This window comes from Ovis canadensis, chromosome 5 (genome assembly GCF_042477335.2).
Source record: "Ovis canadensis isolate MfBH-ARS-UI-01 breed Bighorn chromosome 5, ARS-UI_OviCan_v2, whole genome shotgun sequence".
Classification (NCBI taxonomy): domain Eukaryota; kingdom Metazoa; phylum Chordata; class Mammalia; order Artiodactyla; family Bovidae; genus Ovis; species Ovis canadensis.
Genome location: NC_091249.1, coordinates 106,843,094 through 106,867,874, shown reverse-complemented (window position 1 = coordinate 106,867,874; position 24,781 = coordinate 106,843,094). Strand labels below are relative to the sequence as shown.

The following is a 24,781-nucleotide window of genomic DNA, read 5'->3' as shown; positions in this document are numbered from 1 at the left end:
TTGATATACTAAATGCCAAGCACATATGCATCCAAGATATTATCCTTTTAAAAAATTAACTTTTGTGGGTTACTCAAGCAAATTGCGTAAGATGGAAGCCATTGTTGCTTGAGTGGCCCTCCGAATATGGTAGCTCTACTAGAATAGGAGTAGCTATGCTGTTTCTTTTATAGGATTGTAGCAGTTTGAATTTTTAATAGCATAGGCCTTTCATAGACATCATCACATTTAATAACATTGATGATATCTGATAAATGCAGTCTTAGAATTTATGATCACTATTTAAAACCTATCACTGAAGAAGAGAAAATAGATGTCCTTTAAACTCAACATAGTTCCATTGAAAGTATTATATACAAAATGTAACAAGAGTTCCTTTATATTTGTGAATTATCAAGGGTAAAATAATTTACCCGGGGGGGGGGGTGGGGGTGGGGTGGGAGTTATTTGTGAATATCATTCTTAATTTTTAAACTCTCACTATCTTAAAATCTTAAAACTATATTTCTTGAAACATAAAATCAAAATTTTATACAAAATGTATCATAAAGTTCCCAAGAATGCTCTATTTCTTTTCTAACTTAATGTTTCTGTTTGGCTTTAAATAAAGAAAATTGTAGAAGACTTTTAAGCAGATAGTGTACTTTCTGATACCATATTGCACATAGAAATAAATGTTGCATCCTTTGATAATTTTATTTTTTTAAAAGCTAAGTCATATTCTAATTATAGAAATGCAAAAGTGTTCTTCTAAAAACAAACAGTTGATAATATTTGTAAGGAGAGTAATTAAAATGATAATTTAGCATAAGGGCAGGTGAGACCTGAGTCTGAACTAGTGTTTTACAGGAAATTGCAGAAATCATGTGTGATTCATATGCTGGTCACATGGCTAGAAGATACTGCTCTGGAAGAATAGGTGGGATGACAAAAGAGATTAATCATTGGGTTTGATATGCTCTAGAGGTGAAGGACTATGGGCTGAAAAAGTGGTGGTCCCACTAGCAGTGGGAAATGAGGGGAAGAGAAATACTATAAAATAATTAATTGAGTTCTGTGGATGTAAGATTACAAAATGATCCTTTGAGTAAAGAAATAGAGAATTGCTGATTTGACTTGGAGGGCCAGCTCCAGGGTTTTACCCAGTGCTTGAAGAAATGCTTTCGATGTTAGAATCATCGTTTAAAATTGTTTAAATTTTAACAATCATCATTTAATCATTGTTTAAAATTAAACTATTCTATATATTTTGTTGCATTATGATTTAGGTGTGTAAATAAGAAATGAATTTTCTAGAACAGTGAATTAGGGAGATACTGCAGAGAGGATCTGGATTTAACTAGGCTTTTGAAATAAAATCTTACTGCAGGGATATTTGGATGGCATGATAGTGTGGTTAGACTCAGAAATGACTGAATGATCCACCCCAAAGGGTGATTATATTAAAGGATTGATGGCAGTGAGAAATGCCACGCAGAGGAATGCAGCACTCTGTCCCTTGTCCAACCTGTGTGACATAGTGACTATTGACTTTGAGGAGATAATTGACTGCTTCTTTATCAAACTTGCTAGAAGCATAATTAACTCATTATATATCAGACCAATATGTATGCTATTTGTATACATATATACTATATATAATGTACAATTTATACATATATATAATCAGCAAACTTAAATAATAGACTTAGTTCTGCAAAATGAACATTAAAAATTATAAATCAAAAGGCTTGCCTGTGTAAAAAGCAGTGATTTCTTGATTTAACAGTAGAAAATAAAGTCTTTGAGTTTGAATCAAGCTTAATCTCCATGAGAGTGAATTATACATACATGAGTTTTGTTACATTCAATCAGAGGAGGATATTGAAATGATACTCCCTTCTGGGTTCATCAGACAACCTGGGGTAGGAATTCAGTTTTGGAAGCTACTCTTTAAAGAAGGACATTGACAAGCTAACCAGAATACATCCTCGGTATCTGGTGTTTTAAAATCAAGGCCATTGAAGCTAGCTCAATGAAAATGATGACAGTAATCGTAGCAACTAACGTTTATTGAGCCCTTATCACGTGTCAGACACCACCCTAAGCCTGATATAAGGATTATCGCAATTAATCTCACAACAACCTAATTAGGTATTGTTGTTATCTTCCCTTTACAAAATAGAAAACAGAGGTGTGAAGTTTAAATAACTTGTCCAGATCAACACACACACACACACGCACACACACACACACGCACACACGCACACACATATACACACTCCAGCTCATAAATGGCAGGGCAAGGATGCCAGTCCAGATCTAGTCACTGAACCCACCAGCTTGTACTAGAGAAAGGAAGATGTTGAAATGATTTTTTGGTCAGTTATCCAAAAGCCTGTCACGGGGAGGGTGTTGTTAGGGGTTGGTAAGAATAGTAAAGACCAAGTTTCAATCCAGAGAGCAAACTTCCTTCTAGCACGTTTCATCAGAAAGGGATTTATTATAGAGTTTTTAGTGAATCACAGAATCTTTGGAGGCAGGAAGGGCCTAAGAAAACAAGTTCTAAGTCTGATTTCCAGGAGTTAATACCAGAGCTACACGAAAGAGCCAAGATGTTTCAGCTCCTGCCACGTGAGCCTGTGGGGAAGGCGCTGTGACGGCAGCGTACACCTCTCCTGCTCGCTCTGTGAGCAGTTCACCCTCTCGGAGAACTGAGCTCTAGTGTCAGATCTCAGGCAGATACCTCTGATCGATGCGGCCCGAATCACATCTGCAACCCCAGCTTGCAAAGAAGTCCGGAAACACCACTTCGGCCTTTGTGGCTTCTCTTGTTTTTGGGAAGAGACACACTAGGAATAGAATAGATGCTCAGCAAGCCATCCACACTCTCCAGTGCAGGAGGGCAGGTGACAAGCACGAGTCACATCATCTCAGTGACAGCTGCCTTCCCTCTTTTTCACCCCTTATTTCATTTAAATTTAGACAAAAGCTTCAGAGAGACAAAATGCAAAGAAGCATCCCCCCTAATTTATAATTGCCAAAAAATGAATCAGAATATTCCTGTGGAAGTGGGGATTCCCTGTCACTGGAGCCATTGATGCCAGGTCGGTATGACCACCTGGTTGCAGGGGGTGCTTCAAGTCCTAGATGCGCTTTTGAACTTGGACTCTAAGTTTTATCTCCTGGGCCTTCAGAATCTGAGATCCTGCAGTAGGTGCCAAGATGAGAAGCAGACCCTTGAATGAGTAGATATTATGCAGATGAGAAATAAAAAGAAAGATATTCTAAAGACAAAGGCCTGACAGGTGGCAATTTTCAGTGTTATCGCCTAAAACATATAAAAAGATTTAATCACCTAATATGATTTTTAATTTTTTAAATCTAAAGAATTTTATTCCATTGCAAAAGACCTCTCCAGCTGGTTAATTCACTTATGTGAATTATTCAGATAATCATCTGAAACCCCATACTTTTCTGTGCAGAATTTAATTGAATATATAGTTACGGAAGGCCCTAAAGTGTCTATAAGGACTTGTAAAAACAGAGGAGTTCATGATATATTTTTACATTTATTTTAGGCCAAACAACTTTTGTGTTTCTACTCTAAGAGCAAGTCAGATACATGCAGTTTCTTGTTAAATGTTAATTGAAAATAAAGTCTTTAAATGTTTTTGCCATAATTTATTTAAACTCTTAAATGTTTAGACATAACTTCTCTACTGCCTCTCCTCCTTTTATAAAGCCCAGAGTCTCCTTTGCCTTTATTTTCCAGTTTCCTATCTGTCTTGTTTCCCACTCTTCTATCATAAATTTTGGGTTCCCCAGCATATACCAAGACGGTTCACTTCTAGCACTCAAGAATGCACCTGGTGATACAGGATACTATAAATATTCTTTTGCATCTAATTCTAGATCCCTGGGCTTCCCTGGCAGCTCAGCTGGTAAAGAATCGCCTGCAATGCTGGAGACCTGGGTCCGATCCCTGGGTTGGGAAGATCCCCTGTAGAAGGGAACAGCTACCCACTCTAGTATTTTGGCCTGGAGAATTCCATGGACTCTGTAGCCCATGGGGTCGCAAAGAGTCGGGCACAGCTGAACGACTTTCATTTGAGCTTCCTTGGTGGCTCAGATAGTAAAGAATCTGCCTATAATGCGGAGACTCAGGTTTGATCTCTGCATTGGGAAGAACCCCTGGAGGAGGAAATGACAACCCACTCCAGTACTCTTGCCTGGAGAATCCCATGGGCAGAGGAGTCTGGCGGGCTACAGTCCGTGGAGTCGAAAAGAGTCAGACATGACTGAAGTGACTTGGCACAGCACTAGACCCCAAGGGAAATAAACTCATATATACATTAAACTTTATTTCTGTTGCTCTTAGTCATGGTTCTCAAAGTGTAGCTCAGGAACCTCTAGGAATTCCCAAGACCCATTTAGGGATTTATGAAGTCAAAACTCTTTTATAAATAATACTGAGATGTTGTTTGCTTTTTTTTTACTGTCATTCTCTCGTGAGTGTACAATAGAGTTTTTCAAAGGCTGCATAATATTTGATCACTCTAATGTTAACATTAGTCCCTTGGACTACAAGGAGATCCAACCAGTCCATCCTAAAGGAGATCAGTCCTGGGTGTTCATTGGAAAGACTGATGTTGAAGCTGAAACTCCAATACTTGGGCCACCTGACAAAGAGCTAACTCAAGACCCTGATGCTGGGAAAGATTGAGGACAGGAAGAGAAGAGGATGACAGAGGATGAGATGGTTGGATGACATCACCAACCTCAATGGACATGAGGTTGGGTGGACTCCGGGAGTTGGTGGACAAAGAGGCCTGGAGTGCTGCAGTTGATGGGCTCGCAAAGATTCAGACACGACTGAGTGACTGAACTGTACTGAACTGAATGTTAACGTGTCATGAATTTATTATTGTTATTTCCAAATGAATATCTCTTATTGTTTAATTCAAGTATAGTTGATGTAATATAATATTATGTAATTTATAGGTGTACAACATCAGTTCAGTCACTCAGTCGTGTCCAACTCTTTGCAACCCCATGGACTGCAGCACGCCAGGCCTCCCTGTCCATCACCAACTCCCAGAGTTTACTCAAATTCATGTCCATTGAGTTGGTGATGCCATCCAACCATCTCATCCTCTCATCCTCTGTTGTCCCCTTCTCCTCCCGCCTTCAATCTTTCCCAGCATCAGGGTCTTTTCCAATGAGTCAGCTCTTCGCATCAGGTAGCCAAAGTATTGGAGTTTCAGTTTCAGCATCAGTCCTTCCAATGAGTTTTTAGGACTGATCTCCCTTAAGATTGACTGGTTGGATCTCCTTGCAGTCCATGGGTGTACAATATAGTGATTCACAATTTTTAAAGGTTATGCTCCATTTATAATTATTCTAAAATATTGGCCGTATCCCCTGTGTTATACATCATTGTAGCTTATTTTATACATAATACCTTATATCTCTATCTCTACATTGCCCCTGCCCCCTTCCCTCTCATTGCTGCTAAACACTAATCTATTCTTTGTATCCGTGAATCTGTTTCTTTTTTGTTATAGTCACTAATTTGCTATATTTTTTATATTTCATCTGTGGTATCATACAGGATTTGTTTTTCTCTGACTTATTTCCCTTAGCATAGTATGTTCCAAGTTTATTCATATTGCTGCAAATAGCAAAATTTCCCCCTTTTTGTGGCCAAATAGTATACCACATTCCATTGTGTAACACATCTCCTTTATCCATTCATCTGTTGATGGACACTTAGTTTGCTTCTCTATCTTGGCAATTTTCAATAATGCTACCATGAACTTGGAGATACATGTATCTTTTCAAATTTGAGGTTTGATTTTTTTCAGATATATTACCTGCAGTGGAATAGCTGGGTCATAGGGAAAAGTTTTTTTTTTTTTTTTTCAGTTTTTTTGAGAAACCTCCATATCATTTTCCAGAATGGCTATGCCAGTTTGTTTGTTTATTTTGCTGCACCAGGTCTGAGTTGTGGCAAGCTGGATCTAGCTCCCTGACTAGGGATTGAACCCAGGTCTCCTGTATTGAGATTTAGAGAAATTTAGCCACTGGGCCACTGGTAGAGTCCTGACTGTACCAGTTTAAATTCCAAACAACAGTATATGAGAGTTCTTTTTCCTCCACATCCTGATTACGTTCCTCTACATTTGATTACAGAAATGATGACCTGTGTGAAGTAGTATGTAATTATGGTTTTGATTTGTATTTCCCTGATGATTGGCAGGGTTAGCCATCTTTTCAGGTGCCTGTTGGCCATCTGCCTTTCCTCTTTGGAAAAATGTCTATTCAGGTATCCTGCTCATTTTTAATCAGGTTTTTTTTTATATTAAGTTGTATGACATGATAATATAATCTTAGATATTAACTTCTTAATAGTCATATCATTTGCAAATATTTTCTTCCATTCTGCAGGTTGACTTTTAGTCAATGGTTTCCTTTGCAGTGCCAAAGAGATGAAGTTTAATTAGGTCCGATTTGTTTATTTTTTCTTTTACTTCCTGGCTTTAGAAGACAGATCCAAAAAACAATATTGCTGTGATTTATGTCAAACACTGTTTCTGCCTATGTTTTCCTCTAGGAGTTTTCAGCCTTACATTTAGGTCTGTAATCCATTTTGCATTTATTTTTGCATATGGTGTGAGGAAATGTTCTACTCTCATTGTACACGTAGCTGTCCAGTTTTCCCAGCACTCTTCAATATTGGCTTTTCTCCATTGTATATTTTTGCCTGCTTTGTCATAGATTAAGTGACCATAAGTGACTGAGTTTATTCCTGGGCTCCGTATTCTGTCCCATTCATCTGCTGTCTGCTTCCGTGCCACTGCCATACTGTTTTGATTACTGTGGCTTTGTAATATAGTCTGCAGTCAGGGAGCATGACTCCTTTCAGGGCTGTTCTTTCCCAAGAATGTCTTGGCTATTCAGGCTCTTTCCATTCTTATTTTAAAATTATTTGTTTTAGTTCCATGAAAAATGTCTTTAGTATTTTTGGCGACAATTATATTGAAAATGTAGCTTGCCTTGGGTAGTATGGTCATTTTAATTTTTTCAGCCCAAGAACACAGTGTGTCTTAACATGTTCTCAATTTTAATTTCTAAAATGGTAAATTTTGATAGATATAACCCACTCACACACACACACAAAAGCTCTTTGAGATCCTCAATAACCTTTGAGTTCCCAAAACCAAAATGTTTAAAAACTGTTGCTGTGGGGAAATGATTCTCAGTTGGGAGATGGCAGTATTGCCCCGTCAGTATTTTAGACATCTGTAGGGGAATTAAGTTGCCACAGTGATTGGGGAGCACTATTTGTATTGGGTGTTGGGGATACTAATTGTCTTTTTAAAAGTTAGACAGTAATAAATAGTGACACTATTAGACAACTAGACATAAATAGCGAAAATTGTCCCATGTCCTACCTGACTAAATATAGACACTAAGATAGCTTTAAACTCTGTTTCATGATTATCTGACTCTAGATTGCACCCTTAAATACATATTCTTTACTCAAGTCTTATTGATGGCTGCCACATAACACCAAAGACCTTAGAATTACCTCCAAGGTACTTCATGGCTTGGTTCCTGTTACATCTCTGACCTGTTTATTCTTCCCCATTGCTCACTGTGCCCCACTATCAGAGTCCCAGAGAACACCAGACTTTTCCTGTGGCTCCCCCCACTGCCTGGAACACTTTTTTCCTGATATCCACTTAGCTACTTCTTCACTTCCTTCAGTCCTTTGCTTGGGCTTCCTTTATCCATGAGGTCTACTCCAGACACCGTAATTAAATATATAAACTGTGACCTTCCCCACACTCTTCAAGCCCCTTGTCTTGCTCTATCTTTTCCGTTTTCTGTTAACATACATCACTCTAGCATACAATATAATCTACTTATTAATTATGTTCAGTATTCATCCTCTTTCTCCTCACTCCCCACTGCAAGCAGCCTCCAGGCCAGCAGAGACCTTATTTTGTTTTTCATCTGTCTGGGAATCGGTCAGTCGTGTCCAGCCCTTTGTGACCCCATGGATTCTAGCCCGCCAGGCTTCTCTGTCCATGTGATTCTCCAGGCAAGAATACTGGAGTGGGTAACCAGTTCCTTCATGACCTGGCAAAGAGTAGATACTCAATAAATATTTGTTGGATAAATCTTTTAACAATAAAAATTTGTTAAATAAATAAATGTATGACTTAATTGTATACAACTTTCTATTAGGTCCTCTGAATAATAGCATTAAAGCATCATATTAAATGTTGAAATAACTTACAGGTTAGTCTTATTATATTTCAGAATAGTGAGAGGAGGGCATTACAAAATCTTCACTGTGAGGAAAAACCTACTGGACCAAGAACCACAAAATTAGAGGGCCCATTTTTTCTGCCACTATGACACCTGCTTCATGCCTTAACTAAGACAAAAGAAGCCCTATTATTATTACCCAGTCCAGAGCCAGACCCAGTGGGAACCTAGTGAAGAGCGTCAGCTAATGTAATTATACCAACCAGATGTTTAAAGTATATTGAGCGCAGTCGATGAAAAAAGCTAAGGCCAAAGCCTCACCTCCAGTGATAAGGAGAGGATTGGAAGATGTCTCCAGTGTAGGCTGCTCTTTATTTTGGTAGACCCTGTGGCATTCCCTCAACTATAACCTTGTTATATGCTAGGATTTAATTCCAGTTTATAGAAAGATGGCAACCTTGATTATAATTTTTTAAAATTAATTATAACCATTCAAGTTGTGGCAACTGAGGAAGTTAAACCAATGAGCTCGATTTGGGCCAGGTAGCCCCAAATAAAAGACCCTTGTGGGTATGAATTGCTTTCAGTGCTACTGAAAGCCTCTGTGCTTTCAGAGACATGCCAACAAAGAGGGGGGTCACAGGGTCTCCACACGCACACGTTTTTATAACACATCACACCCAGCAAACGGTGCTCCTTGTCAGCAGCCAAAGGACCTTGGACAAACCCCACCACTGATGGATTGGGACTGACCTTCTATTCTGGGAACAGGAATATCATTCAGTATCTCTTGAGTGGCCTCAATGCTCAAACCACTTGTCTGCATGAACTAGAGTCATCTGCTTGCCCACAAAACAGGGGTGGTGCTGACTTTCCCACAGTTCTTTGTAAATATGTCAGTGTGGTGACCTCAGAGAGCCAGGGCTAGGGATAAGAGAGAATTAGCCAGTTGGTGCACCCTGTTTTAATCCTGACTGCCGCTTTGAAGATTGCCAGAAAAGATGCCCATTGGAGACTTTTCTGACGTTTATTTTTATGGTTATAGGAATGTCTTTCCACCATAAGAAGAGCTGAAGTAATACAGTAGATGCTTCAAAATCTGTTACAGGTTTATTCTTATGAGTCAAGGTGAAATAGTCTCCTCCTAATTTTAATTTTCTTGGGAGATTTTCTTCCCTATAAAATTTCATAGAAAAAAAAAAGATAGCCCTTAGTATTAAACCAGATTATGGAGAAATGCATCAGTCCTAACATAATATTTGTAAGTATCTATCTAATGGGCTTCCCAGGTGGCCCAGTGGTAAAGAAGCCACCTGCCAATGCAGGAGACCCAAGAGATATGGGTTTGATCCCTGAGTGGGGAAGAACCCCTGAAACAGGAAATGGCAACCCACTCCCATATTATAATTGCTATATAATATAGATCTAGGTTTTGTGTTACAGAGACCCTATTAAAGGGATATACAAATAGATTTAAACTAAATGTTCCTTAGCACAAATCTTAAAGTCCTTCACTTCTAAAATCGCTGGTGACAGAGGTGTAATTATCATAGATCACCAGAGTCATCTCCGTCGGGAAAAAGTCTTCACTTTCTTTTCCCCTTCCTGTTCTAAACTTGGAGAATGATACACTTCCTTTGCACTCTTTACTCACCTTTATTACAGCACTCACAACCCTGCATTATTGTGTATTTATGTGTCTATTGTGCCTACTAAATTGTGTGTGTTTTGAGAGCTGTGTCTTTTTTAAAAAAAAAAAATGGACTAAGGGCTACTTTAACCCATTTGTTTTATTTTAGATTAATGCTCATTTTTTAGGGCTGTCTTAGGTTTTTGGACTATGCCTCAATCATACTTAGAATCCTGGGGAGAGACAAGCAGACACTCGATAAGTAATGAATAGCTTCAAAATGTATTCCTGCAACTCTCTAGAAATCGTCGACATGGAAAATGGCCATGCTCTTGAAGAAGGTGAAGATTGTCTTCTAGCTGTCATGGTGGGTGATACAGGCAACCCCACTGCCCCACCCTCACCCAGCACTGCTGCAATTTCTGTCTTGCATCCAAACCAAAATCTCCAGTTTCCTGCACTGGAAAGGAGAGGCATGGGCACTTTTTATCTAAAATAGTGAAAGTTAAGGGAGAGCCGGTTGGTACCCACCAGTCTGCTGGAGTCTCCCGATAAGAATGAGTAAGAGGGGAACAAGAGATTACATGATCTTTGTTCCCACACACGCATGCTCTTCCAATAGCCCCAAATGGCTGGAAACAAGATTCACTGCAACTTTGGATGCTGCCTTCATTCCTTGCCCTCCTAGCCTGATGGTATTGAATAAAACGATAACAGGAGCCAGTTCTGCCTCGCTCTCTGCTGCTGCTGCTGCCTAAGTCGCTTCAGTCGTGTCCGACTCTGTGCGACCCCATAGATGGCAGCCCATCAGACTCCCCTGTCCCTGGGATTCTCCAGGCAAGAACACTGGAGTGGGTGCCTCGCTCTCTAGAGCTTTGTGAAGTACAGCGCACTCTGCAGACATCAACGCTGCCTCCTGTAGTCAATGCCTCTCCTCCATACCCTCAGCAAACAGAGCAGCACATCACAGGGTCTAACCAGAATGATAAAAGCGTGAAAAGAAGGAATAATTAAGCAGATAATGAATGGTTAGGTCCATCACTGGTATTTCTGTGATTGTTTTTGTTTGTTTAAATGGCATCTAATCAAGACAGCAAAATTTAGGAACTGAAAAGCCAGTCATTTAAAGCCGTCATTTAGCAAACCAGATAAGTACATCAACTATGTGTAGCCACTTCTTTAAAACAAAACTGTCGTGCGGGCTTTCTAGTAGTAAGCTCATGGTATTTAATATTGTATGTTTACTCTTATTTTGGTTGCAATTGCTGTTAATTTTTAATTGCCCTTGAATCATGCAGTGGCAGAAAGATACTTTCTAAATTAGTCAAAAATAGCTTAGTGTGTAAAGACCTCATGTTGGCATCCACACTGATAACTGTAAAAACATAACTTTTTAGAAAGAAAAGATGAATGAGAGCTAAAGATAACATGGCCTTGCCTAAATGTTCCTCTTCTGAAGTCTAGAAATAGCTAGTCAGAGCACTTTGTTGAATACTTCTTGTCCTTCCCAAAAGAGACTGACTTGGCTAAGCACAAGAGATTGTTTTCCATTTCCAAATAATAATATCAGGCATAACAGATTGTTCAATATTGATATCTGCAAATTCTGTTGGTTCTCCCATCAACATATATCCAGAGTCTGATCGCTTGATATCACCTGGTTTATTGTAATATCCTCTTAACTAACTCTTCTCCTCATCTCCTTCATTGCCCTCTCTCTACCTTATTTTACAAATGGCGGCCATCAGATCCCATTGCATCTCAACCGAGATCCTTCCAAAACCTTTCCCTAGCACTTAGAATGAGAGCAAACTCCCCCAGAGACCGGCCACCCTCCCCATACTTCTCTGGCTATGTTATCTACTGCTCCTTCCCACTCCCCATCCATTCCTCCAGTCACATTAGCTTTCTGGAGATTCCTGGAAACACCAGGCACAGTCATTTCTCTGGCCAAGGGTCACTCTCTTGCCTCTCATTTCTTTGCCCACTTGTTGCTTTCTCACTGAGACCCCCTCTGGCTGTCCTTTTTAAAACTGTGCATATATAGCAGTGCTCCTTACCTCCTCTCTGATCTTCTCAACCTAACTTTTCTTTATAGTACTTAGCCCTTTCTAAAACACTCTCACTTTCTTAAAATACGCTAACATGTTCTTACCCATTGTCTTTCTTCTCCAATGCAAACTCTGCAAGTTCAGCAGTTTTTTAAGTTGTTTTATGCATGTCTGTGTCCTCAGCACATAGAAGATGCCTGGTATATGGTAAGCGATAAGCATTTGTTGAATAAATGAATCTACAGACAAGATATTACCCAGCCTTTCCATGGGTGTGACTCACTAAATACTGAGATATGGCAATGGCACAGTTGAGGCTTCCCTGGTGGCTCAGATGGTAAAGGATCTGCCTGTAATTCAGGAGACCTGGATTCGATCCCTATGTCAGGAAGCTCCCCTGGGGAAGGAAATGGCAACCCACTCCAGTATTCTTGCCTGGAGAATCCCATACACAGAAGAGCCTGGCAGGCTACAGTCCATGGAGTCATAAAGAGTCAGATATGACTGAGCAACTAAAGGGATAGATCAAGGGCTCTAAATGTCAGATAGACTTGAGTTTGAATGACAGTTTTACTACAGCCTGTGTAACCTGGAGAGTTATATAATCACCCAGCCTCAGCTTCCTCTCTGTAAAATAGAAAGAGTACAAGCATCTTTCTCATAGAGGAATCATAAAAATTTTTGAGCAAATAAATGAAAACATTGCGTTGGGCTTATATAATAACTCGGAAATGTCCACAATGATTGCAGTAAGTATTGTAATTGCCCTTATTGGTATTATTATTGCCCTTATTATTGCTATATTTTATTGAGGCCCTTGCTAGTATACCAGACATTTTACTACTTATATTCTAGCTATTATCTACAAGGGACCATTACTGTCACTGTTGAAGGGGTTTGGGAACTAGCCCAGAGTCCCATAGTGAGTATTCAGTCCCAGCTTGCTTTGCCTCCAAAGTTTAGGCCCTTCCTCCCAGACCACTGGCCTTTCACATTGGACTTTAATGCCATGCCCTGAGCTCTGGAAGTACTTAGAATATTTGAGGACACAAAAGGTGTGATATAACTCAAGTAAAGAACTGTAAGGACCTTGAGACTGGAGATGAAAAACTATATGGCCTACCATATGATGAGCTTCCCAGGTGGCACAGTGGTAAAGAACCCACCTGCAATGCAGGTTAGATGTAAGAGTCACAGGTTTGATCCCTGGGTTGGGAAGATCCCCTGGAGGAGGGCATGGCAACCCACTCCAGTATTCTTGCCTGGAGAATCCCATGGACAGAGGAGCCTGGTGGGCTACAGTGCATGGAGCTGCAAAGAGTCGGACACGACTGAAGCAACTGACCACACACACATACCTATAATATGGATTTTAATAGATACTGAAAAGGCATCGAAAGTGGGTTAAATTTGAGAAAAAGTTTTTGGAAAAATGAAAATAGCCTTTACATGGATTCGTTCCTGTCACTGATCACAGTCTTTAATATGACCGTAGGTGGCTCAGAGGATAAAGCGTCTGCCTGCAATGCAGGAGACCTGGGTTCGATCCCTGGGTCAGGAAGCTCCCCTGGAGAAGGAAATGGCAACCCACTCCAGTACTCTTGCCTGGAAAATCCCATGGACAGAGAAGCCTGGTAGACTACAGTTCATGGGATCGCAAAGAGTCGGACACAACTGAGCGACTTCACTTAAGTGTAAGAATAATAGATTTCAGATTGGGAAAAATCAGTATAAATCAAGTTATAAGATAGGTGCTGATAGGAGAATGTCTTTGCCATTGATGGTATGCCAACTGGAAGTTTAAATAGCAAAATGACTGAAAAGTGGCTTTAGGAGGCTCTTGCACTGTTTTTGGTGTAGAAATGTCTCTAGTTCTTTAAGAACTTTATTCTAATAGAAAAGAGTAACTGAGGGGTTAAGTAATGTGGTGATAGATGGCTAATACTGGTTTTCCCTAAAATGGTTTTGAGAAATAATCAACTAAATAGCCAGAAAATATGGATTGCAACTACCTCATAGACATAGGGTTTAATAAATACATTCGTTTCTTAGCAGAATATGGATAATATTCAACAGTAAGCACAGATTTTGTTTCTTTCTAATCCTTTGGCCAACCACTGACTTAGGTCTTCTTTTGTCAGCAAATAAGGATATAGTAACAGAGGTGATGATTTGGGAGACTTTCCATGGGGTTGGTTGAAAGTATTATATTCAGTCTTGTTGTTGCTGTTCAGTTGCCCAGTAGAGTCCGACTCTTTGCTTACACAACTGAATATAATTTCCTGTGGGGAAAAAAAGTCAACATTTTCATCCTCTGTTCCTAGAAGTTTAAAGTGAATCTTTTCAGCACAGATTTCAGTCTCTAGAGTTTGTTCTTGTGTCTTGTTATTGGAGAAGTGGTACAGTTTCGACTGAATCTATCACACATTGTTGATCACTGGAGGGCAGCTAAAACCAAGTTAATTGAAATAGAATAGTATTAACAATTGGAGTATAGAAAGTGAAAATAAGGGAACAAAAATACCAAGAAGTGATTTTTTTTGTACTTATTTTTACTGGTTAAGATTAATATGGATGTACATGTGCATAAGAAAAATTACAAGGAAGTCCAAGGAAATGTGAGAGTTATACTTGTCTTTTAAGTGTTTTTGAAGTTTATCATTTCATCTAAAGTGAAAGTAAAGTAGTTCTTGCTTTGCCATAGTTTCTGTCATAAATATGGCTTTAATATTCTCTCTGCTTATTATATATGGATATATTTTATCTCTCCAAACCCTTTATAAGCTAGTTGAGGTTGTAGCTTATGCGCTGTTCTTTTGTTCCAGCACAGCTAGGTGGAAAGACAATGTTTAATATGAGTCTTCAGAGCAACTAAGGTTTTGAAAACTAATCTACTTTTCATGCTTTTACCTAAATTCTCTGGGACAAAATAAAGTTGATGTGACAAATAAAACCTACTGTAAGATGAATTAATGATCAAAATATTTTTGAACACTATCTTTCATGGCACGTATGAGTTACGAATGAGGTTGGTAGCAGGTAGAAGGAGAGGAGTGAAGAATGTGGGGGAAAAAAACACAGATCCTAAATCAAGGGTGAAATTTTCACCAGACCTGAAAGACTTGCAGTTCTCTATTCTTTATTGAAAATTAATCCCAAGACCAAAAATTGAAAACACTACCATAATGTTAAATTATGCAGTTATCCTGGGCTATATGAGGCTACCAAACTAACACACACACATATTAAATCTCTTTTATAATGTAAAATTAATAAAGAGGTAAATTAAAAGGTAAGTCAAAGTTAAATTAAAGGTAAGTCAAAGTTTGTACAGCTCATTTTAAATATTACAATATGGAAAGTAAATACACTGCTTTGTGGGAATACATAGCTTATCTGTCCTTGCTAGCTAATGAATTCTTTCCTATTAAATTTTAATAGGAAAATCTTCAATGATATTTAAGCTTTCACAGAAGTGTAAACTACTGTGACTACAATTCACAATGCATTTAAAACAATTATTCTTTATCGTTAAAGTTAATAATATGCACATTAACCTCTTATGTAGTCTAAATCAATATTGTCGTTTAAAAGATATGACCTCTGGACAGCTTTGTCTAAATATTGATTTCATTGTCATTTGTATAAGGTATCAAACAAATTACATGCTGCACTAATATCATTAATACTGCCCCCATAGAGCCTCTGACTTTACAGGTTCTTATAATATAGGACATGACATTACAAAAATATTGAGGACATCACAAGATATAATTATTGAATAGATGAGGTTTGACTATGGTTGTGCAGAGTGGCTGTAAACATGTGATAACTTCCAAATCTTTTACTCTCTGTGGACAGAAAAAATACATCTCTTTAGCATGCAGATTGGTTTGTTGAGGTTAAGTTTCAAATGGCAGAATTTTTTTCTGCCTCAGAGGGTCTAATTTACCTTTTTGTGATGCCATAGATATTTCATAAGAGAATCGCAAGTCGGATTACAATATTGTAGTTCTGCAAAATAGCAGTTTTCCCAAAATAAACTTGTTTAGGAATTTCTATTACAAGTTCTTAGTAACTCAGATGAGTTGGAAAATACATGCAACTTTATGCATGTAAAGTGAAGGGGTTGAACCTTTCAAATGATCATTAAATTAAATAAAACCTGATTTAGGGATGGGCACATATCGCCTTTGCCCTCATTATTGGCAGTTACAGTATTATTTTTGTAAAAACAAAATTTGCAAATTAAAGTAGCTATATAAATTAGTGCTTTAAAACTTTTTTCAAGTTCTAAATTGCTCTGAATCACAACTGTTAACATCACCCTGTTACATCTAACTCTATATTAATGTTTGTTTGTTTGTTTGTTTAATTTTTAAAATTGTATTTTCTGTTTTCTGTAAAACTTTTTAAAAAAGAGATGTGGTCGTGGTCACGATACTGATAGCTTTGGGTGCTATTTATACTAAAACCCCCCTATTTCTTGTAGGTAAAAGTGACCCGTTTTGTGTGGTTGAGCTGAACAATGATAGGCTGCTAACACATACTGTCTACAAAAATCTGAACCCTGAGTGGAACAAAGTCTTCACATTGTAAGTAGTCGTTACCTTGAGCTCGCTTCAAGAATGATGCTAAATGATATTTATTTTCGAGATTTTTGTGTGTTTTTTCTTAACTGATTACCAGCTCAGCGCATCTGGCCTGCCTTTGCCAGCAACAATGAATTGCATAACTGTATTACCTTCCTGAGAGTGAAACCTGGGGAAAGGGTATGCCATTTTTGTGTGTGTTTATACAGATATTTTTTTTAAGCTGTGCATTTTTTGACTAAGGATTTTGCTCCCATTAACTGAATTGCCATACTGCTTCTTCCTTTTATACTTTCTATTGAAATTCTCCCCAATCGCATTGACACCAAGGAGGACAAAGCTCTATTTGTTCCATTGCTCAAATCAGCAAACAATCCAGTCTCAGATTCAGCAGATGCTTTAGTTTTGGTTTGTTGCATTTTAGCACAATAAGAATATTAAGCACTGTCCTACTTACCCCCCCTCCCCAAAGAAGAAAAAACTCTTTGAGTTAATTTTTTTTTTGTTTTAAAAAGTTTGTAAATCTTTCCAGTCATTCACTGTAAAAGCTGCCACTGCTACTCTGTAGTATTTCCTAAATTTGTGGATTTTTTTTTTTAAGCTGGGCTTTAGAAATGAACTCTGAACAAAGGAAAACTCTCCGAATAGAAGTACTTCTTAAAAGTTTTCTAACATAGTTTTATTTTTTTGTATATGAGAAACTGCTAAATTCCTCATTAATTTCTTATAATGTCCTTGCTTAAGATCCAGTAACTAATCAGATTTAATTATCTGACCAATTTATCTTTAAGGAATTTCACATTTTTATAAGAGATGAAAGCCTGGTCAGGAGACTTGCACTCCTAAGAAGGTTGTAGAGAGTGTTTTTCTCTGGAATGCATAATTGAATGAATAGGTTTGATTATTATCAAAGCCATTAATTGATTGTGTTCTGATAAAGCCTCTTCTCACATGTGGCTGCAGTCTTTCAGTAATGAATATATTCATTTTTTGTTTTTTCTTAATTCATGTTTTCTTGGTAAACAGTTTGATCAAAGAATAAATGCTGTCAACAATTGGGGCTTATTTTTCTAGAAACAAAAATATGAAGAGCTTGCACAGTTGTTTATTAGCATATGTTGTCTTTGGAACATAATGGAGCACTACTTAATTTCTAAATCCTAGGGTGGTACAATAGCTATCAATGTTACATTTTCTCCATTCTGTATTCTGTGTAGTTAATTTTTACTATAAACTTAACAGAAATAAGTTAGCATTTTGATGAGAGCTGTGGATAAAAATTATAAAAAAAAAAGACAAATGGTACAAAATATACTGTGACTCTTGCTGAAATCAAACCTGGTGGTGTTTTATGTGGGAGTTATAAGAAGATAGAAATTATTGTAATAATGAGAAGAAGAAAAAGCCTAAAAAAATCAGTGCTACTTATTGATGGGTTTTTTTAAAAAACAGTGATTTATTCTGTGGCCATCCAGATGGAAGTTATATTTTATTGAAAAATTATAACTTAAAATTGTATTCAAAATTCCAGATAATAGAACCATCACTGCTGTCTACTAAGATGCATTGTGGGAAATTCTGTCAGACACCAATCTGCCCTATGTACACGTATATGCAAATAGCATACATAAAACACATATACACCAAATCAGCTGGAGCTATCTAAATTTTCAAGAGCATTTGTGGTCTTGTTCCCCACTGATGAAGTCTTTTTTTTCCCCCCTTACATATATTTATTTTGCAGCAACATTAAAGATATCCATTCAGTTCTTGAAGTGACAGTTTATGATGAAGATCGGGATCGAAGTGCTGACTTTCTGGGCAAAGTTGCTATACCCTTGCTGTCCGTAAGTTTTATTCACATGACACACAGCTCTGTGTTGCTTTTGCTCAAGAAAAAAAAAAAAACCCTCAGCTCTATATCTGTCATTTCTCAACCAAGGTCTGTAATAAGAACACTAAAAATTTTAACATACTCAATTCACGGCCATGTTGAATCCCATGATAGTTAATTTTTCCTGACAGACTCGATCCTGGTAATGAACAGGTACTTGTCAGAATTGCCACAGTTGTTTTGGGTTCTCTGTCAGTTTCAGCAGCTGGGGGTCAAAGGTCACCGAGGGAGTGTATTCAGTGGAGACCGCGAGACAGACGGCTGTCATGTCCTTTTCCCGCAGATTCAAAATGGTGAACAGAAAGCCTACGTCTTGAAAAACAAGCAGCTGACAGGGCCAACAAAGGGGGTCATCTATCTTGAAATAGATGTGATTTTTAATGCTGTAAGTCTTAACTTTGGCTTTTTTGTACTGCTAAAGAGTTCAGTTTCATGAAAGCTTTTGTTCCTGATTTGTAGAGAATTTCTGTCATCCCTCATTTTCTCTAAACCTTGATGTCTCCTGGAGAATACGCTTCTGCCACTGCCTGGCACACCCACATTTTCTGTTATAGTCGGCGGCTGCTGCTGCGGCTGTGCTGTGGCTACTGCCTGCCGGCATCAGACATGGAAAGCGCATGCATGCGCCACTGTATACATTTATATTTTATGGGAACCGCAGCCAGGACTTTGAAACTTTAGCAATGATTGCAAATTGAACTGCGTGAAAAACTTGTAAACATTTGTAATATATTCATCCATAACAGACACATATGTTGATGTATAGGTGAAAGCCAGCTTACGAACATTAATACCCAAAGAACAGAAGTACATTGAAGAGGAAAACAGACTCTCTAAACAGGTAAACAGCGAGGAAAGATGAATCCCTCTGGGAAGACCTGATTTTATCTGTAAAACATCTATGTAAATTCAAATAAACTTTGGAGGTGTGGGGCGGGTGGGGAAAGACTATGGAATGTTTGATCATCTACTGATGTGGAATGGCTCTTTCTTTTCTTCTTTTTCTCTCTTCCCTTCTTTTCCTTGAAAGATCAAACAAGGACAATACCAAACTAATAAGTTGAATGGGGGTGGTCAGAAAGGAAAGGGGATACTGTAGGCTCTGCGTAGAATGGATATGTATTCATTCGGTAGCAAAAGAATGATCATTTTGAACATAAAATACAATTTGATTGCCATGGAATGTGTAAATGAGAACACCAAAAGCTGAGGTTCAAATATACGTCCAGACCACCCACAGGTATGATGCAGGTGTGTGTAAAGCAAGCCCAGTGTATAGCTCTTCTCTCTAATCCACGAGAGAGGGGGCTCTATCTTTTAAGGGAGACCCTCCTGTTAATTAGACTTTGACTATGATCTTTTAGAAGTGAACTTTTATTGGCATTTTTAGCTCAGGAAATAGAAAATCAAGAACCCTGATTTTCCTATCAGGAAGGAATTTTAGACTTGATATCTTGTAATTAGACTTGTAGCTTTAAATTTGATTTGATATCAAGTGAAGAAAAGAGCACTAAGTTTCCCCTTTTAAAAGTTGTTTACTTTCATTTAACACAGCGAAAATAAAATATATCTGAGACTCTACAGTTTACAGAACTCATCTGTGTATGTTAAAATATTTAATAATTTTCTGTGCTATTAGAAGACCAAAACTACTTTGTTTTTATTCCAATCACTTCACCAAAAACAGTGGAATCTTTAGTTGTTTAAAGACGGTGCATGAGGTACAAATGAAATATCTATCTGAATGGAAATACAGATTACATTTTTCCACAGTTATATTTAAAAATAGTAAAACTCTTAAAGGTGAGCAGGGGCCAAGAAGGAAACAAATAGGGACACTTTTTACTTTGCCAGGAAGAAATTCTAACTGGTTTAAACTGCTGTGTATGTACGCGCTTCTGTATGTACATACATATGCAGATGTTTTCCATATGAGCCCAGTCAACTTTACATAGCTACTTCTTTAAAATACCAGATTAGCCTTGAAATATACTTGTAAGTAGCAAAATATTAACCTGCAGACATAATTACTCTAATTATTAACATAACTGGATGTAATGTTTTGAATCTGTATCTAGTATATGGGCTGTTTGTCTTACAGCTGTAGCCATGCCTTAGTTTTAAATTTTTTAATTATATAAATTCCCATATACCTCTTAATCTTGTTCCATATCTACAGTTTATTTTTTGTCCCTTTTTTTATTGAGGTGTAATTGATGCACAATATTCTGTTACAGGTGTACAGTGTAGTGAGTCACAATTTTTAAAGATTTGTTCTATTTGTCATTACTATAAAATATTGGCTATATTTCTTGTGTTGTACAATATATTCTTGTAGCATATTTTATATGTAATAGCTTGTCATATACCTTTTTTAAGAAAATATTTTGTAAAGTACTTGGTTACCATACATTTTTCCCTAGATCCAAAATTAGGAAAAAGTAATGAGAAATGTGGGTAAAATTTATTGTGGGAAGGAGAGAGAGGAAGAGGGAAAAGAGAGAAGAGGAATGAAACTATGATAGGAAGAAAGGGAAATCCTACTGAAATGGTGATAAAATATTCTTTTTTCTATAATAAAGCAATGCTTGACAGGTTTTTTCTAAGCTCCTCAATAAAAACATCCCAAGTTAGCAATTTCACTTTGAAATATCTTAAAATGAAAGCATTTAAAGATTTTTAAAAGCACAGGATTTCAGAAATTTTAAATATATTTAAAGTTCTCGGCATTTTAAGTGTCAAAAAAAAATGTTTTTGATCCGTTGGAATTTTTTTTTTCTTTTGAACAGAGGTAACTCAACTTGCATGATATTACTCTTTATGCAAATATATTTAACTTAGATATTGCTCTTGTAATTTTCTTCTTTCCACCTTCTCCAGATATACCTCTCTCCCTCTAAGTTGTGAGCCAAATTGCTTGGTATATTCTTACAACTTTATTGACTTTCTGAATTCATATTAAGTCACACTAAACTTGAATTTCGTAGCATATCTGATAGATTTTAGTCTTGCAAATTCTAATAATGGCTTTCATCTTCCTTTACAGCTGCTGCTAAGGAACTTTATCAGAACGAAGCGTTGTGTCATGGTGCTCGTAAATGCTGCATACTATGTTAATAGTTGCTTTGACTGGGATTCACCCCCAAGGAGCCTCGCTGCTTTTGTGGTATGATCATACTGTATTACTTACATTGTTATTCATTAAATTCGGTAATCATAGCTGCATGTTTCTGCGGCTCTAGTTACAGTTATGTCGATGTGGCCATTTTTAACTTCTATTTTGAGATTTGACTGGGCAGATTTGCCGTGGGCAGGAACCTGATGGATGTTCAAGGTCTGAGTCCAAGAATACATCCCCACTCCCCGCCTCAGATTTCCGGAATACAAGACATCTCAGCCAATGTGCAATTTTCTCTGTGACAGTTAAAAAGTAAAATTTTACATGTTGCATAATCCCAAAGCCCAATAGCAGGGCCAAGAAAAGTCCTCAGTGTTTAAAAAAAAAAAAAATTAAGAATCTTGACCATCGTCATTTTAATTGTATTTATCCTATGGATATCTTTTCAAAATAAGAAAATCTTTGGCAGTAGAATGCTAGTTGTAATACTTTAATATGTGAATCACAGTTGGAAGTGGATGAATGCTTTATTATTTCTGAGATTTCCAGTTTTTAAAAAGGTACAAGTGAGAAATTTGATAGTTCCAGAGTCCTCTGACAACATCCAGTGGCCTTTTACTTTGGTTATTTAAAAATTGCTGATGAAACCAACTTGCAAAGCTAGAAATTCAGAAAGAATTCTTTCCTCTGAGCTTCAGCTGAGATTTTTCTGCTCTCACATTATTTTTGCGTATTCAGGATTTCAGTCTGAAGTTTAAGTGGAGTCGTTCTTTTGAAATCTTCCATTTTATTGTCATACTTGTTAGAATATGAGGACCCTTATGTGTCCTTGTATTTGCGGGTTTCGCGGACTATGACTTTATCTTGGGGGCTTACAAGAAGAGCTTTAATTATAGTAACAAGTCAACATTTTAGAATTACCATTCAAATGAGTGTAGACACATCAGTTCAATACTTTGAGCCCTGTCCTCCTCTCAGGCCTTGTGTGGGACTTTCATTAATGTCTGAGCACATGGAACAAAGAGTGTGTACGTCCCTTTGTGTTGTGAGTTACCAGAAAGTTAGGCAGCCTGCTTCCCAAAGACATGTTGTTGTCTCCTTAAAGAAAGCGACTGGCATCATCATTAAGTTTTAGAAAAGAAAATCTGCCTCTCTCAATATCCTTTTATTTAGCTCTTTCACATGATAAATACATTGGAGTACTGTTAAGCAAACTTTGTTGTTGTTTTTCAGCATCATAGAGGCACTTTAATGTTAGTGAGGGGGAAAAAAAAATGATGTTGAGTTTATATGTGTATTTTATGCCATTACGTCCAGATTCTAGGGGGCCGTATAGCAGACACAGTAATATTCTACCGAGAGTGTCATCTGCCATCTTTGTTTCTCCCCTTTGTTTCATAGCTATTTATGGCATTTGCAAACAGAGAAACCCGTATATTATATCATTTGTTCAAGAACCTTCATTTTGGATATTTCAGCATTACAGTGTGTATGTAAGTCTTCACAAACTTCACCTGGCTTCTAGAGGTCTCTCCTGTACAATGAATCCAAGATGGTCAACTTTCCTCACAATTTCCTACTGATTGAAAAAATATGTATATCAGCCAGTGAAATTCTGAGAAACTTAGCTACACAGTACTTGAGTAATTTCACTGTACGGGAGTCAAAATTCACTGGGAAAGAAAGGTAGTGGTCTCTCTTTCAGCTGGTGGTCAATTTCTAACAGACTCGATCCTGCAAAACAAGCTGAACGCAAGACGTTTTCAGGAAGGAGGGGCAGGGGAGGCCTTAATAAAGATAGGAAAAGGGGCTCCTGACACCCATGGAGAAAAAACAGGCCCCAAGCTACAATGTGAATACATGTTAACAGGAATTTTGAGAAGAAGCAATATTATTAATGGTTTCATTGAAAAAAAAGAAGCATTGAATTTCAGTCTGTTGAATGTCATTAAAACAGCAAATAACAACAACCAGCTTCATTGATCTGGACCTGAACTAGGAGTTCCAGGAGAATGGGGGCCCTGCCTTTTTCTCCTGGGACTCCAGCATCACCTGCAGAGCATCTAGCCCCTTAGTAGGCTCCCGGTGTAAATAACTGTCTAAATCAGTAGACCAATCAATGATCCAGTCAGTATGAAATATTTTTCTTATGTGGAGAAACTTTGTTCAATGATGCCGTATAGATAAGAGTTTGCTCTAATAAAGCTAGTGATTAAATGATGATAGGCTTAGCTTAATACCTTTTAGTAATTTTTCCTAGACCTTATATTGAAATTCTAAATTATTTCATAATCCTCCATCCCTCATCTCTTTTAACCTCAGATTAAATTCTAATATAAAAAACCCTTATATAATGACAACTAATATCTATCACAAATTTATGTGCTGAAACACTTTTCCAGGCACTACAGCATGAAAGTGCCTTTTGTGCATTAGTAAATTAAATATTCCCAGCAACCTTATTTGAAGTAGATACTGTTATTTTCCTGATTTGCAGAGGAAGAAGCTGAGGCACGGAAAAGTTAAGTACCTTGCCCAAAGCCACACAGATATTATTTCCTTTCCAAAAGAGCTTTTAAAATATGTACCTTGTAATCTTAACATTATAACGATTCAGGAAAAAAGAAAACACCGTGGTAGGATTTTTATTCATCTTCTAGATATTAAATGATGTACTTAAAAACGAAATGTTTCAAAGATCTTATTGCATAACCAGAGCCTTTTTAGGCCAGTTTATTGAAAAGAACTGCTTTCCATTAGGAGAGGCTATGAGCAGCACCCCATTGTTACAAACATATTGTTCCCATCATTCCCTGTTGATGGATCACGGGTCTATTATTATAATATTGGTTCCACTTGGCCCACTTTTTCATAAATGCAGCTGCCTCATGGAGCACATGCGTTTGTACCATTATGCTGCTTGGTTTTAGGCCCAGATCAGTAAACTTTATAATGTTTAAGTGCCTTTTTTTCTATCCTGTTTTCTTTTTCTTTTCTAAGTTAGCATCCAAAAGTAAATGTAGAGTAGTGAAATTTAAACAGAAAAACAGTCATTTTTGTCCTGATGTCAGTTAGAGTGGAGAGCATGAGCAATGCAGGGGAAGAGCTGCCCTGCTCTCTTTTTGTGCTACCTGTGTGTTCTGTGGAAGGTTCAAAGCCGGCTGACTCTATGAGAAACAGAAATCAGCCTGGAAGGTGATGGATGAAATATAAGCAGGCATGTGCCTGGGAATGTCC

General features: G+C 37.6%; 1 protein-coding gene across 27 annotated transcripts in view; it reads left to right on the top strand.

Moving 5' to 3' along the window:
* Positions 1-24,781, top strand: part of MCTP1 (multiple C2 and transmembrane domain containing 1) — a 395,240-nt gene that overhangs the window by 211,614 nt on the left and 158,845 nt on the right. For 22 of the 27 annotated variants that reach the window (XM_069590168.1, XM_069590162.1, XM_069590153.1 and 19 more), the window contains 5 exons: positions 16,433-16,535; positions 18,277-18,379; positions 18,710-18,811; positions 19,193-19,267; positions 21,473-21,592. In XM_069590168.1, the coding sequence (XP_069446269.1) occupies positions 16,433-16,535; positions 18,277-18,379; positions 18,710-18,811; positions 19,193-19,267; positions 21,473-21,592 (503 nt within the window). The remainder of the gene's footprint in view (positions 1-16,432; positions 16,536-18,276; positions 18,380-18,709; positions 18,812-19,192; positions 19,268-21,472; positions 21,593-24,781) is intronic. The other 5 variants (XM_069590161.1, XM_069590170.1, XM_069590165.1 and 2 more) reach the window with 1 other exon arrangement.